This window comes from Panicum hallii, chromosome 9, assembly GCF_002211085.1.
Source record: "Panicum hallii strain FIL2 chromosome 9, PHallii_v3.1, whole genome shotgun sequence".
Taxonomy (NCBI): domain Eukaryota; kingdom Viridiplantae; phylum Streptophyta; class Magnoliopsida; order Poales; family Poaceae; genus Panicum; species Panicum hallii.
This window is the reverse complement of record NC_038050.1, coordinates 923,642-938,170: the sequence shown is the minus strand read 5'-3', so window position 1 is coordinate 938,170 and position 14,529 is coordinate 923,642. Positions and strand designations below refer to the sequence as shown.

The 14,529-nt window shown below is 46.3% G+C and overlaps 2 protein-coding genes and 1 non-coding gene across 4 annotated transcripts; all 3 read right to left on the bottom strand.

Moving 5' to 3' along the window:
• Positions 1–544: 544 nt before the first annotated feature.
• Positions 545–626, bottom strand: TRNAS-CGA. Its single transcript has one exon. It is a non-coding gene; the product is annotated as a tRNA-Ser (tRNA).
• A 5,325-nt stretch (positions 627–5,951) lies between these two features.
• LOC112874318 (prohibitin-1, mitochondrial-like) lies at positions 5,952–8,166 on the bottom strand. 2 transcript variants are annotated; one of them, XM_025937573.1, is made up of 6 exons: positions 7,880–8,166; positions 7,652–7,768; positions 6,969–7,139; positions 6,644–6,856; positions 6,239–6,452; positions 5,952–6,151 (listed from the first exon to the last, which is right to left on the bottom strand). In XM_025937573.1, exons 1-5 carry the CDS (start codon positions 8,048–8,050, stop codon positions 6,258–6,260), a joined length of 867 nt encoding a protein of 288 aa, XP_025793358.1. In that variant the 5' UTR covers positions 8,051–8,166; the 3' UTR covers positions 5,952–6,151; positions 6,239–6,257. The 2 variants fall into 2 exon arrangements, with proteins under 2 accessions (XP_025793358.1, XP_025793357.1); XM_025937572.1 differs by having other exon boundaries at positions 5,971–6,452.
• Positions 8,167–8,669: 503 nt separating this feature from the next.
• On the bottom strand, positions 8,670–14,436 carry LOC112874314 (shaggy-related protein kinase kappa-like). The gene is made up of 13 exons (XM_025937567.1): positions 14,082–14,436; positions 13,419–13,693; positions 12,983–13,081; positions 12,838–12,897; positions 12,477–12,749; positions 11,244–11,318; positions 10,561–10,617; positions 10,235–10,375; positions 10,114–10,164; positions 9,927–10,022; positions 9,488–9,571; positions 9,292–9,394; positions 8,670–9,116 (listed from the first exon to the last, which is right to left on the bottom strand). The coding sequence occupies exons 2-13, from the start codon at positions 13,569–13,571 to the stop codon at positions 9,028–9,030; spliced, it is 1,281 nt and encodes a 426-aa protein (XP_025793352.1). The 5' UTR covers positions 13,572–13,693; positions 14,082–14,436; the 3' UTR covers positions 8,670–9,027.
• Between the last annotated feature and the right edge of the window lie 93 nt (positions 14,437–14,529).

Genomic DNA, 14,529 nt, shown 5'->3' with positions numbered 1-14,529 from the left:
CCTTCACACTCAAATTTTACTGTTGAAAGGATTTCCATGCGCGTAAATGGTAGGCATTGATATTTAAAACTTTTACCATTGAAACAAGTAATTAGCCCAAATGACTAAGCAGGAGATTTGAAACCTAACTTCGCACCAAAATTTAGAACCCAGTTTAGCCTAGAACACCAAAACTCGAACCAAAAACGATATGGGAGTGAGAGATACAGATAGTACAAAACATTAAACTTGTACCAAAATTAAAGGAAGTTCTCAAAATAGTATTTCACACACCTCATCTCAGCAATGGCTTATCTTGATAAATTGGAACCATTCAAAGCATGCCTCGTGCACATGGATGACAAGAACAAAGGAGGAAAAATGACATACTGTTCTGTAAATGCATCTGAAAGAATACTAACTCAACCATCAGACCTTCTATATACACCGAAATCTTCAATATACCAGCAATACTTGTTTTCTTTAAAAACAATTAAGCAAAGCTCCAGTTGAAACAGCAATTGCCTAGGATAACAAAATTGTGGGCAAAAAAGAAAAATAAAATCGTCGACAGCAGGATTCGAACCTGCGCAGGCAAAGCCCAACAGATTTCGAGTCTGTCTCCTTAACCACTCGGACATATCGACTTCTTGATTGTACACCGAAAACAATATATATAATCATAAGTACAGGACATGTTTTCCCTAACACTGAAACAGACTTAGGTCATTCTGTGTGCAAGGAGACAGCATCCTATCAGTAGCCAACTATTGCATGATTTTAAGGTGAAAATAATGGGATTACAATAATAAGATCCATGCGCAGAGGGAACATACCTCTCTGTCAGGGCGTCAGGTCTCAGGATACTCCGAAGTCTGAAGACTGACGGCAAACCAGCAAGTACAGGTACAGGTAAAGCCTGCTCGTCATCTGCCGATTGGCAACCCTCGTCCCAGCCCACGACACACTGCATGCCAAACACACTAGTCTGATGAGCATCCAATGAACCTCTCTTGTGTGGATCAAACCTCTCTCTCGGTGAATCGTAGCATTATTATTCCCTCCGTTTCAAATTGTAAGTTATTTTAGCAAATCTAAATACTTAAATTTTGCTATACATCTAAACATATGTTATCTCTGGATGCATAACAAAATCTAAGTATATAGATTTGCCAAAACGATTTACAATTTGGAATGGAGGGAGCAGAAGCAAAGAAACGATTACAGATTATTGAACACGGGTCGATGCGAGAAGGTTGTGACTACTCTCCTCCATGAAGTACAAGCCATGAACCCAAACATATCTTGGCTGCGCGGGAAGGCCTGAAACAGAAATATCGAATTCTATCATTGCTTTCTCCAACTACGCCCGACATAAGGATCGTCGATCGCAGATACTGCAATGACAACAACAGCAGTCTCCCATTTTTCATTTTACTGCATCTAAGGCAAGTTCACCCTTGGTTCAGCTACAGCGTATCTGCAGCAGCTTGCTTCAAATCATCTCTGGCTTCCAACCCCATATCAGTCAGAACGTCAACGCTGAAATTTAGCTTACATCATTATACGCTACGAATGTCGCAATGTAGAGCAGCGCGTCCATAAAATTTAGCAAACTTGGCGATACGTGTGGTCTGATATTTTGATCTCTGGATCTTTCGAGAGAGAGAAAAATCTCTGTTCAGATGGCAGCGCCTGGATCAGTCTCCCTGACCTGCCTCAAGTCTGAACCTGCAAAGTACTCCGCCATTGCTGCGCGGTCGTGCACGGTGCGACGATGATTTGATCCTGCAAAGTGCTCCGCCACTCCGATCCTGCGCTGCGATGGAACTTGGAGCAGTAGAAAGAGCCCACGCTCGCGGCGACGAGCCGACAATGAGGTACGAGCCGGCGGCCGGACGGTTGACAAGACCAGAGCGCGCGAGGGCTACCTTTTGTCCAAGGAAACGGCGGCGAATCCCCCCCGCATCCTCTGCCGGCGTGGTCCACCACGCTCGAGAGGTGCACCCGACCTGAGAGGCTGAGACTCCGGCGTCCGGCATGGCGCCGGCGCCATTCAGCTCCCGCGCGGCCGCGCCTGCCTAACGAGGACGGAGGAGTCCTCCGATCTGGGCCGCACAAGTCGAATCGGATAGCTGTCAGGGACGAGGGGTGGACGGTATTTGAAATACCGTCCACCCCCGGTCGGTACCGTCCACCCCTGGAACGCCTCCTCGGCTGCATGCCGTGCCGCCGAGGTTCACCGGAGAGCTGCCCCGCGCCCGGCCGTTGGTTTCCTGTCAAATGACCGCCAGCGGCATCGCCATGGGCAACGAGGTGTTCACGGGCGACGACGAGCAGCTCAGGAACAACCTCGTCGCCGCCGCACGCAACATGCACGCGGCGCTGGCGCAGCTCGAGATGGACGCGAACGTGCGCGTGTCCACGGACAGCTCCCTCGCCGTGCTCTCCAACTCGTACCCGCCGGAGGCAACAACGACGAGGCCGACCCGACGGCTCCGGGGTCGGTTGGCCGAATCCCGGTGCCCGGTTGGACGGTTGCCCCCATAACCCCTGACCAGAGCGAACGAGCAGTTCTTGAAGAGAGCGGCGGCGAAGCTCGATGCGTCCTCAATCGGCTAATCACCGCCGGTGCCGCTCGACGATTTCCCTGATCCAATGATCCATCTGACCTAGGCCTCCAGCAGCGCAGCAGCATACGTCGACGCGGTGGACGTAGCGTCGATCGCGATCTTCCTGTGCCTCCCGACGTCGGGTACAAACAACTCCACCGTGTCCATTCCGTGCTCCAATGCCGGCCCTGTGTGGTGCCGTTCGTCGTGGACGGGAGGCCAAGGCGCGGTGGAAGATCGCCGGGAACGCCGGCGTCCATCACTGGACGCGGCTGGCGTGCGAGCTCCATCAACTCCAAGTTCTGGCTCTTTCTGACCGCCATGCCGTGCATTGCATCAACACAGCTCGGTAGCCTCAAATCCGTGGTGGACAGTGCGGTGCGTACTGTCCTACTGCAACGTCTGGAATTGCCAAGGAAAGGCACTAGTCTTCCAACGTGGACACAAGATGCTGACTTGAGCCCTTCGACAGAGCTACAATCTCTCTCTGAATAATCTCAAGAGCATTCTTCAGAAGTCAAACATTCTATTATACAGACCAAATCTTAACACAATTACATTCTACTATTATCGCAGATGACAGTGAAGTGGAGAGGATGCTGTAATGGGTGCAGTCGTCTGCCTGACACCCTTAACGCTATTGAGCTCTGCTTTGTCTTGGTAGCTTCTTGTGTCTGTCGATGTGCATTGTCTGAAGATCCTCAGTTAGTGCGGACTCGTCTGCACTGTTAATTCCTTCTCCAAACTTTGTGGTTGGAACATGAAGAATAAGTTGCCATCACCCTCGTTCATTGTGTCTTTGGATCCTGAAATGTTATGCCGCGCGATTGTCTGGTGCCATATGATCCTGAAACTCATCTGTAGGTCGCCATTGCTCGACCGGCTAGTTTGGAACAGAGTTACCGCCAATCCGCCGGTACAAGTACCCAAACAGGAGTAGTTCTATGGTCTCCCGATGACGTACGGGCACGTTTGGATGGTGGCATACGAGGCTGCCTGGCACCCAACAGCCGCCGCGCCTGCCTCGTTGTCACGGCCGTCATTGGCATTCCATCGAGCAGGCCGCGCGCGCTGTCCCTGCCGACGCGGCCTGCGGCCTGCCATGCCATGGCGTACCCGCCGAGCATGACGATTTCGGGGATGGTGCTTTCGAGAAAGAAGCGCTTCGCGCGCCGAAGGTTGCGCCCCCTCGGTTGGAGACTGATCATGGCGGACGGCACTCCAGTCTCTTCGTCGAGCCTAGCGCCGCGCTGCCGCGAGAGGACGCCGAGGCAATCGCTAACTGGGCTGACGTCGCCGTGGGAGGGTTGCCCTTGCGGCATACGAGGCTCCGCAAGACCGGGAGCGCGCTGTGGTGGCGAGGGACCGGAAGAGGAGACTAGGAGAGGGAGGAGTCGCCGGCGCCGGCGAAGTACTAAGAGCGAGGGGACGCCGGGGTGCGCAGCGACGCAGCGCGGTCCTTGTCGTGGTCGGTCAACTGAGGTAGCGGCTGTTTTGCAAAAGAGACCCTAGTATTGAAGAATACGTTTCAAATACATCCTCCAATTGGATCGCGATTTATAATTGCGATCCAATTTCTGAATACTTTGAGGGGTTCGATCGATAATATACGGCTAGCAAGCGACCTGGGGCAAAGTGGCTGCGGAAGTTTTGCGACATAGTCCGTAGTATTTAACCTTACCTTCAAACAGGCCTCAAATGGGATCGCGATTCATAATCGCGATCCGATTCTGGGGTGGGTTTCAACCGTCCGATCGTTACTACGCGGCCCAGATTGAGTAGAGAGGAAACCGCACGTAGAGTTTTGCAAAAATACCCCTTCGTCGACAAGGCTCGGGAGGTTGACCAGGCAGCACCCGCGGCGACCGGCGATGAGGTTGCTGGCGCCGCTGCTTCGGCCCAGCCATGCCCCCATTAAATCACTGGCGCTGCGCGGCGCTGAAGATAGCTTCCTCCTCCCGAGCTCGCCGAAGGCCTCGAGGCCTGCCTACCATGGCGGCAAGGTGCGGGCGACGGCTTCACACTTTCACAGTGCGGTGAGGAGTTGAGCACGGCGCAATCGGCGGCGGCGGCGGCACCCAGCGAGCTCGTCGTTGTGAGTTGTGACACTGGAATAACAACGTGCCGGCGGTCTCTACCGGCGTAGACATAGCAACGGAGAAACGGCTCAGCCGCTACATCCGCGGCACTTCCCGTGCAAACCATCTCTCGGACAGGTTCAGGTGGATTGCTTCAACCAAGGCGGCTCATGCAATCGCTGTCCACCAACGCCCAACCATCCTGTCTTCCTGTACTAGAACGTATAGTATGTCTGCGGCAGATATTGAGTACATGAGTTTTTTTCTGACCAAAATGTTCAGACTATGCTTTTCATGAACCTAGAATGACATTCTATTATAGAGACCAAATCGTAACACGATTCATCGTAAAAACAAAAGAGAGGAAGAGTTATATAGTGCAGGCAGTTGCTATCTCTATCAATAAGTAGATTGGTTTGCTGGGTGTAGATTTGGGTAAAGCGTTACTGTGTTTTCCTGTGCAGAGCCGCACTCTTTGCAAAATCGTTCAGGCTTGTGCCCTGGAGCCTTGCTAACCTCTGTTTCTGAATTCTGAACCACCCTTTTTGCAGGGCTGAAGTGCTGCCGTTCCCAAACACAGATGACAGTTAAGCGGAAAGGATGCTGTAACGGGGTGTCGTCGTCCACCTGACACCCTAACGCTAGTTGAGCTCTGAATTGCTAGTAGCTTGTGTTGTCTGTCGATCTGCATTGTCGGAACATCCGGCGGCTGCCTGGTGAGGACGATCAGCCCCGAGCGCAATCCACGCCCGATCTGAGTTGCCACATGTAAGTAAACTCAGCTGTAAGTAGTAACATGATTTGCCATCGCCAGAACGAGTTGCCACATGTGAAAATCTTCACAAATCACAACCGTGCTCTGCTGGTGCAGACAAAATGGCAGCGACGATATCCAAGGTGAAGTATGTTGCACAAAGACTCCAGCGTGAGAGCCAGGGCTGCGGTGCGTATTGGGATTGCCAAGGAAAGGGCGAAAGGCAATAAGCCAATAAATTCTCGAATGTGGACGCGAGATGACTTGACCCTGAGACAGAGCCACAAACTCTTAATAATCTCGAGAGCTTCAGAAGCCAAACCAGTGCTCCTGAATCCTGATCACCACAACCGATTTTGGTTCCCTAGATCCTACACTGATTCTTCTTTTTTTTTTTTTGAAAAGCTCCTACACTGAATCCTATTGCTATTGCTTCTACATTAGCTTTCAAATCATGCTGACGAGCTTGACATCAGCAGCCAGCTCATGGATTCACGTCCATATATGTGGCTTGCACAAAGAAGCATATGGTAATACACAATTGCGCTGAACGCCAAACCCCCATAACCAAACATACTACCAGAATATATCAATAGGTACTAACGCATCATTCCAGAATCAAAATCATTCCGCATTTATATCTCCCCCAGTGAATCAGTGATTCCCACAGAAAAATGTAGATACAGCCAAAAGTTGCAGTTGCGGTAACAAGGGGCGACTTTGTTCATCTGCACGCGCATTCTGGTTCTGGATCAGATAAACCATCGACCAAAACTATATAAAAGACACTTCCTCTTAAACTCTTCCACACTGACCTGGGACTGGATGATTACTTCACTTCTTTCTTTTGCCACTAACATTCAGCTGCTGGAGTCCAAGCAAAAGGTCATTGGAATCAAGGAACACCCTGTTGTTTGAGCTCGCCATGGTGTGAGAGATCTCCCTCGCAGCTTCAATCTGTCTCAGAGCCAGGAAAGCGGGGTTGTTGGCAATGGCTTGACCGATCAGCTCTGCACTCTTTGCCTCACCCTGTCCAAGTGCAAGTCACAAACAGAGTGATTTCAGATTCAGGGTAAAAACTAATGCAACGGTACATATTCAACTACAAAGAACACACTGCCAATACACTTTCAGTGTAAGTGTGAGAAACTGAAACTACGAACATATATTAATATTAACATCCCAAAGGACATATTACAAGTCAGACAAAGAACACTAACCTGAGCCCTGATGATCGCACTTCGCTTGTCTTGCTCAGCCTTCTCAACAATGAACTTGGCACGCTCAGCTTCTTGTGCAGCAACCTGTTTTGCTTCAATGGCATGAGTAAACTCTTTCCCAAAGCTGAGGCTTGTGATGGACACATCATCCAGTGCAATATTGAAGTTGTTGGCCCTCTCAGTCAGAATCTTCCTAATCTCCCTGCTTACAGCCTGCATTAGATGCATCAATTGTTACCATATTCCTAATATGCTGCCATCATAATATGCTGTTAGCATAACCAGCTATTATCTAGGGAACATGTCCAAACACATGAAATGGTACCTCTCTTTGTGTGATCAGCTGACTGGCATTGTATTGCGCAACCACAGCCTTGAGTGTTTCGTGAATGATTGAAGGCAAAACCCTCTCATTGAAGTTCTCCCCCAGGTTCCTGTAGATTTTAGGTAGCTGGTCTGGCATGGGTCGTGTGAGAACACGAAGACCAATTCTCACCTGTCCAAATTATCAATTTGTATCAAAACAAAAAACATAAAGGAAACACAGTGCTGATATACTTTCTGGTTCTGGTAGGAATGCAAAACAAGAAAATTGAAACGAACACTTTATATTACAATTAATCAATCAAAGACAACCTCAGAACAAATCAATGCAAAATGAGAAACGAACCACTCATCTACTGACAGTCCACAGGTTGCATCATTGCTAGGTTTGAACTACCAATGGGCTATGTAAAAAACTATGATAATAACAGCTGCTGTTGGTTGCAACAGAACAATGGTTCAAAATTATCATGCCAAATTAGCTATTAAATCCACGCGCATATCAATAATCGGCAATCAGTTCAGAACCAGAAAATATTCCTACAAGCTGCAGTCACATCATTTCAGCTATTGCTACCAGAAGTTGGTCCGTTGGTCCCAAAAATAAGTGACTCGGCATGCGCATCGAGCAGTACATTCACTACAAACTGGGTGAAAGGCACGCGAATCGAGAAGGAAATTTACCATCTGGAGATCCCGGCTTCCGGAGGTGCTCTCGACGAGGTTGGGTCGGGCGCGGACGTCGTAGATGATCGGCCTCTCGATCCACGGGATCATCAGGTGAGTTCCTTCCGGGTACACCTGCGCCGGAAACAAAAGGCAAATCGAAACCTAATAAAAAATCACATTCACACATCGCATCACCACTGCGCGGCCGTGATCGAGGGGATGGGAGGCATAGAGCCGGCTCACCTTGTCCTTGATTCCCTCGATGCGGTTGAAGACGATGGCGCGGTGGCCGCCCTCCACGTTGTAGAAGCTGTTGAGGACGGCGTAGAGCCCCGCGCCGCCAAGCAGCGCCACCTTCACGAGCCCGCTCCCGCCCGCCGGCGCGCTCGGCATCTTCGCTCCCTTGAAGCTCATCTCGCCGGAGGAGGTCGCCGGCGGCGGCGGAGGCCGGGGTTTAGCTAGGGTTTTGGGTAGTTGGGGAGGAGGGGATGGTGAGGCGGCGGACAGGTGGACGGAGGTGGAAGACGAAGACGAGGTGGGGGTGGCGGGGTTAAGTGGTGCGGGCTGGGAGATTGCAGCCGTTAGATTTTCGATCGGACGGACGAGACGGGCCCGGGCGCTCGGCGGCTCGGGTTCTTTCCTCCGCTGCAAGAAAGGACGCGGGCTTGTTTGTCTTGCCGGGCAAGATGGTTCCCCTGAGCTATCACATGGCTGAGATTATCCTTGTTTTCTTGTTAGCAAAGTTGATATGATTACATTTTAGTTTTTTTTAAAGATATCATCATACTTTGGCGTGAAAAAGTTCTTATTCCTTTCACGGAGCGCTGGTGAGAAACTGATATGATTATTCACTCTCAAATCTCAGACTACTACTGCCATGGCCTCGTGGTATTTCCTGTAACAAATCTGGGATGTGTGATCGCATTGCATAACAGGAAACACTGCATTTAGATGTAATTTAGGTAAAACATAACACCAGTAGGCAGTAGTTGACAGCCTCTTTGCAATCTCTCATAGACCAATGTCTCCCTCATGATCCAACTACTACCTTTTACTGCACACAAAGCATCACATAACCAAGTCTTGAAGCAAGTTCAAAATAATTTAAGAAAATTCAAGCCAGAGAAGCATGAAAACTAGACAAAGAAAAGCTCCGCAAGCCTCTCACAACACTGCAACCGAAATCTCCAGCCTCAAAGCCAACTGCACACCACACACTTCAACCTCACATCCTGGAACAACTCTAGTGTATCTCAAGGATCTCATCCACACAAAGCTCCAAAGAAAGAACGGGAAAGCAGGGGAGGACGGAAGGTAAAGGAGAAGCTAGAGCTTTACAAGCTTCCCTCAGGGAACAAGCAGTGAAAAAAGGGCAAAAAGACCAGCGAAAACTAGGTCCGCAATGCCATGAACAAACTCTGCCTTCTCGCGTGCTCTGGGACAAGGCGCTCGACGACTTCTGGAGGAACGCCTTTCAGCTCTGTCAGGATTGCAAACAGCTGATCAGTTTAGCTGAGGATACAATTTTAAGCAGCTAGATTAGTTCTGAGTTATTGTTCATTTTTTTATTAGAAGGGGATATGTTCATGTAATGGAACAAAAGATTAACTACTGACAGAAAAAAAAACAAATTTTTTAATACCATTATATGCTACCTTGAGATCTGAAGTTGAAGAGAGGAGGCAAAGGCCGCCCATTTGGTAGACGAGTGCTAGGGTCTCTCAGCTCATCAAAGAAAGGATGCATGCAGGCTTCCAACTGAAGAATTGCTCCCAAGTTAGAAGAATGAAAGCTCACAACGTATCATGTTAGCAGTTAGCGACAGCAAAATAAAAGTTCATGGGTCCTTACAGCAGTGCACCGTAGATTTGGTGAGTACTGCAGAAACCTGCTAACAAGGTCCACTGCTTCAGGTGGAAGCTTTTTTTGAAAAACCTGGATAGAAGAGATTTTTGTGATGACATAGGAATCATGAGAGAAATAATGCTCATTCAGTTTTGAGCCTGAGCACATGTGATGCGGACATTGCTTGCATGCCTGACTTCAATAGTAACAGTAAGTGGCAAAACTCTAATTGAATTCTAAACATCAATTTTCCCAATAAATTTCACAATTAACAATGCAACAGTCTTATAATGTGCATATCTGAAATCTCCATCTTTCAATGCGTGCACTGAGCTGTATAAATGTGTTCCATTTGTGCATATCGTACATCCATTTTGTATGACAGCTAATTACAGCTAAACATCTTTGTGATGGTACTGATCTAAATAATCTCCATGCAGATTACCTTGTGCCATGGATGAGCTTTAATTTGCGGGAACTTGAACTCTGTGTAGTTTGGGTTCATGCACTTGATCTCTTCCCTTGTTGGAGTACCCAAAACCTGCAAGTTTTTATGCCTCAATATGTCATGGTGCAGAAGGAGGTAACGAAACAGTGGAGATAAAGAGTAAAAGCTGCCACAAGAAAATCACCTTGATAATCTCAACAAGTTGGTCAACTCCACTTTCTCCAGGAAACAGAGGCTACATCGATGATTGTCATCAGAAGAAGCAAAAAAGTTAAGAACCAGAGGGAGGGAGACATGTGCCAAACCTGTCCTAGAAGCAGCTCTGCCATGACACAGCCTGTTGACCACAAATCAATAGCAGTAGTATATTCCGTTGCACCAAATATGAGCTCTGGTGCCCGGTAATACCTTGAGCATATGTAGGAGATGTTTGGCTCACCTCTGACCTGCATGTTTGCAAAAATACCATCATGACAACTTTTTTATTCAAAAAGGATGTACCATGTCTAGGTAGGTCACCTGCATTTAGTGTGGAACTGTGCATTTGTTTACTCTTTGAAGTAATGTAGTGTGTGTCATACTATAACATTCTTTGTGCATTTAACTGTGGTCAAAATAAAACATAGCTCACCAATACTTTAGCACTTCCGAAATCACAAATTTTGAGCTGGTGCGTATGTGGGTTGACCTATAGTGAAAAGATAAGTAATATATCAGTTATCGCAAATAAGTAAACCGAACTGTGCAATTCCTGATGTAGATAAAAAAGGCCAACTAGCAAAAGAGTAGCTACATCAGCATTTAGAGCAGACAAAACATAAAAAGCCCTTTAGGTATGCACAAATAGAAGGCAATTATAGGAAACTCATATTCCATATGCTCTATGATTGTCAATTGACATCAGCGAGCTCGGAGCATGGCTTTTGTCCAGTCTTAGGAACAAAAGATGACGAGATATTTCAAAAGAGAAGATACCATCAACATGAAAAACAGCATATACAGGGTATACAATATGGTATCCTGCAGCCTAACCACTAAACAATGCACATGTGATAGCATCTATACAGGAATAATGTACAAGTGGATTAATTTTCCAATTTCAAACTGCTCGGGCCATAGATGTTAGGTGGAACTAACCAATAATTATGACACCAGGCCACATATTTACCACAACCTCAATCCCACTTGTACAAACCAAATGTCATTTTATGGTGGTATGGTGTGACCATATTATCCCAACAACACAACATCTGACTAAATGATACATGTAATGTAAGATATTTATCATACAAAAGAAAGAGGTGCAAATCTCACAAGAACATTCTGCGGTTTGATATCACGGTGGCAGATGCCAATGCAGTTGTGTATATAAGCAAGTGCTCGGCATATCTGCAAAGTCAAGTGATTCAGGACAAAAATTAGATAACTTGATGCACAGCAGAAATCTGCGCTAGGAATGACCTACTAAAACTAAGTGAAGGCAGCTGGAAATTGTTTGATCCAACAACTATAAGGAGCAAACAAAATTATATTACTAAGTAAAACACATTAGCAAACATTCTCACTGACATACAAGACAAAATACATCTGAATCTAAAAAAAATAGAACCACATAAACAATCATGCAGTAATGGCCAAAAGAGAGTTAAATAAGCACTAATTGTAAGTTATACAGTAATGGCAAATGTTAGTCCCTGAAGAGTAGATTGAAGTCACTTGGCCAGCTAATTAAGCATTTAAATCTCATGTGGACATGCAGATACTCTGTATACTATCAATCATTCAAAGGGGTCAATCTAAACATATAGGAAGCAAGTTGTAGGACATAAATCTGAATACAGGATAATTGACAAGCTGTCCCCATTGGGCCTTTAAATGTCTCAATGATATTTAGCTTGGATTCTTCAAGGAAACAATCAATGTGAATCATTGATAGGGAACTTCAATAGAGGTTCCAGACTTTCAGTACAGTGCTGTTGTTGATGATAAACTTCAGCAGATATGAGGCAAACATATGGCTGCCAAGAAGATAACACTTCCTAGTTCTACAAGATAGCAAATAGATAAAAGTAATTACATGTTTAATTTTAGGGAACAAACATGCTCATACAAGTATATTATATTGATTTATTTTGGGACCCTATATGAATTATTATCTGTAAGGTCACTGGGACCCATGATGTATTTTCTCCATTATTTCAATTTTATTTCAAATGGATGAACATGACAAAATAATGTACAACAGAACAAGATTCACATCCATAACACGCAAGCTTGAGTGTGGAACATGTTGCATGCATGCCTTACGACCACTAGACAACTCTACTGAACTACTACCCCATATTTTCCAGAATCTATCGCCTTGTCTCTTTGAAAGTCTGCTAAATGATAATAAAATGTGGCATAGGGCATAAACGTGTTTTATTAATAATTTGTAAAGTAAGTGCTCTATTTAGAAGATCAATGGTAAAACTGAGGGAATTTTTTCTAAAGCAAAAACAGCATTTAACATGCATGATTAGTAAAAACCACCTAGTCAAGGCAGACCTGATACGTGTACAGTTTGACATAAATTAGGGGCATCCGTTGATTCATTCGGTTGTACTGCCTTGCGATCCTGTTCACTGTCTCTGGAACAAACTCAAGAACAAGATTGAGATAAAGCTCATCCCTTTCAGTGGTTGAAAAGAAGTAATGCTTAAGACCGATGATGTTAGGATGGTCAAGCATATGCATGATTTGCAGCTCTCTGTTCTTGTAACGCTTATCTTGAAGAACCTTTTTTATGGCAACAATTTCTCCTGTTTCTCGGCATTTGGCCTAAAAAGTTAAAAATGAAAAGGTTATATGCATTTCACTGTCAGTTAGCCATAGAACAGTTAAGAAAATGGGAAGGTGAGATGTTAACCTGATATACAACCCCAAAAGAACCAGTTCCAACCACATGTTCAGCAATGTATGTGACCGACTGTTATGCAAAACAGTTTGTTATTTGCTGGAATTTTTTCGATACCAGATACCATATATACCAAGAACTGTAAAATTAACCTCACCTGTTTAGGCAGGCCGATGTGCCCACGAATTGTAGTTGCTTTTATGTGACTAGCTTCATTACTAGAATTATCAGTCACATCTGAGCCTGACCCCATGTCCTGCAAACAAAAAAGTCTCTTCATATAACAAAACAAAGTGCAGAATTGATTCACGAGTTTCTTCAGATTCTCAAGAATAGGGAAAGAATAAATGATAAGATAGTGAAGCAATAACACATAACATGCATTTCCAGATTGGAGATCACATTGCCGATCTGCAATACAGGAGATCACAAATTTTTGTAGGCTCCAGTATGCAATGCTACATTAAAAAAAACCGCACATGAGGGAAGAGGGTGGATTTGTGCATATATTTTGATCGAATGTGGTGATTCAGTGAGAAAAAACATCAACATTAAGTTCAGCAACAAGCAATCAAACAGTAGTATAAACCTACCCTTTCATCATCAGCATCTGCTTTGGCATCGCTCAATTGCATTTCCAGCATCCCCCTTCCCAGAAACTCGACCGAGCTGGCTGGCCCCTTGAAGCCATTCCCTGGCCTTGAGGAGCTCCCAACACCACCGTGCCTTTGCCCGGAATACGCCATGACTCAGCTGGGTGGTAAGTGGTAACTGGTGTGCTCAATCAAGATCACCGAGGTCAAGATGAACAAACACTGCAGTGTGCAGTTTCATCGCTCGTGGAAGATCAGCCTGCCATAGCTAATGCCTGGTAAATCAAACGACAGCTGCATGAATAAAAAATTATTCATGGTGGGATAATTTTCATGCAAAATGGCACAAATATAAGGGGGAAACACCAGGAAACATTCTGCTGGTTCAACTCAAAGAGTAGAAACAACCGAGTTTCCACCACACAGAGATCAGGCAAAACTCTTGAGTAAAAAAAAGCTGCAACTTCCTCCAAATCGTGACGGATCAAACCCAAAATTGAACTGAAAATTCCCCGAGATAAACCGGTCGATCCATCCCAAATCCAATACCCCGATAATTGGGCCAGAACCGTGGAAACTGGAGCCGAAGAAGACATCGGAAGAACCATTTTAATCCCCGGGTGGGAGTGAGTCCGTGGGGATGAAACAACCAAGAGCCAGTACCTCAAACTGAAACCACGCCGAGATCGACAACAAGTTCTTGGGGCAGATCAACCCACATGCCCTTCACAGCCTCGCGGTTCTCGCGGTCTTGCCTTGGGGTTCTTGTTGGGTAGGGGAAGAGGAAGATGGTTAGGACTCTGAAGCAAGTTGGTGGAGTGAGTGAGTGAGGTGTGAGGGCTGAGGGGAGGAGGGAGTGAGGTAGTGGATGGCAGCTGCTAGCTCTTGGTCCTTCCAAACTTTTCCATTTCCGGTAAAAAGAATTGGCATGGCATGGAAGGACCAGAGAAATTTATTGGGGAGATCATGGAAGTTGCAGGGGAGCAGCGAGAGCCCGGATGGGGGAGGGGGGGTTCGGGGAGATGCAGATGCCAACAAAACACTGCGCGTGAGCTGTGATTTGAGGCCGCAGTCAATTCGGCAGTGAAAACACTGGTGGGATTGATGGATG

Bases quoted from the DNA above. Each gene is read 5' to 3' on its own strand.
- LOC112874318 (XM_025937573.1), bottom strand. From the start codon at position 8,050: ATGAGCTTCAAGGGAGCGAAGATGCCGAGCGCGCCGGCGGGCGGGAGC. The intron at 7,140-7,651 runs GTAAATTTCCTT...TAATTTGGACAG, and splicing joins GAAGCCGGGATCTCCAGATG to GTGAGAATTGGTCTTCGTGT. The intron at 6,857-6,968 runs GTACCATTTCAT...CATCTAATGCAG, and splicing joins AGCTGATCACACAAAGAGAG to GCTGTAAGCAGGGAGATTAG.
- LOC112874314 (XM_025937567.1), bottom strand. From the start codon at position 13,571: ATGGCGTATTCCGGGCAAAGGCACGGTGGTGTTGGGAGCTCCTCAAGG. The intron at 10,618-11,243 runs GTGAGATTTGCA...TTTTCACTATAG, and splicing joins TCAAACCGCAGAATGTTCTT to GTCAACCCACATACGCACCA. The intron at 10,165-10,234 runs GTTTGGCACATG...TCATCGATGTAG, and splicing joins CAGAGCTGCTTCTAGGACAG to CCTCTGTTTCCTGGAGAAAG.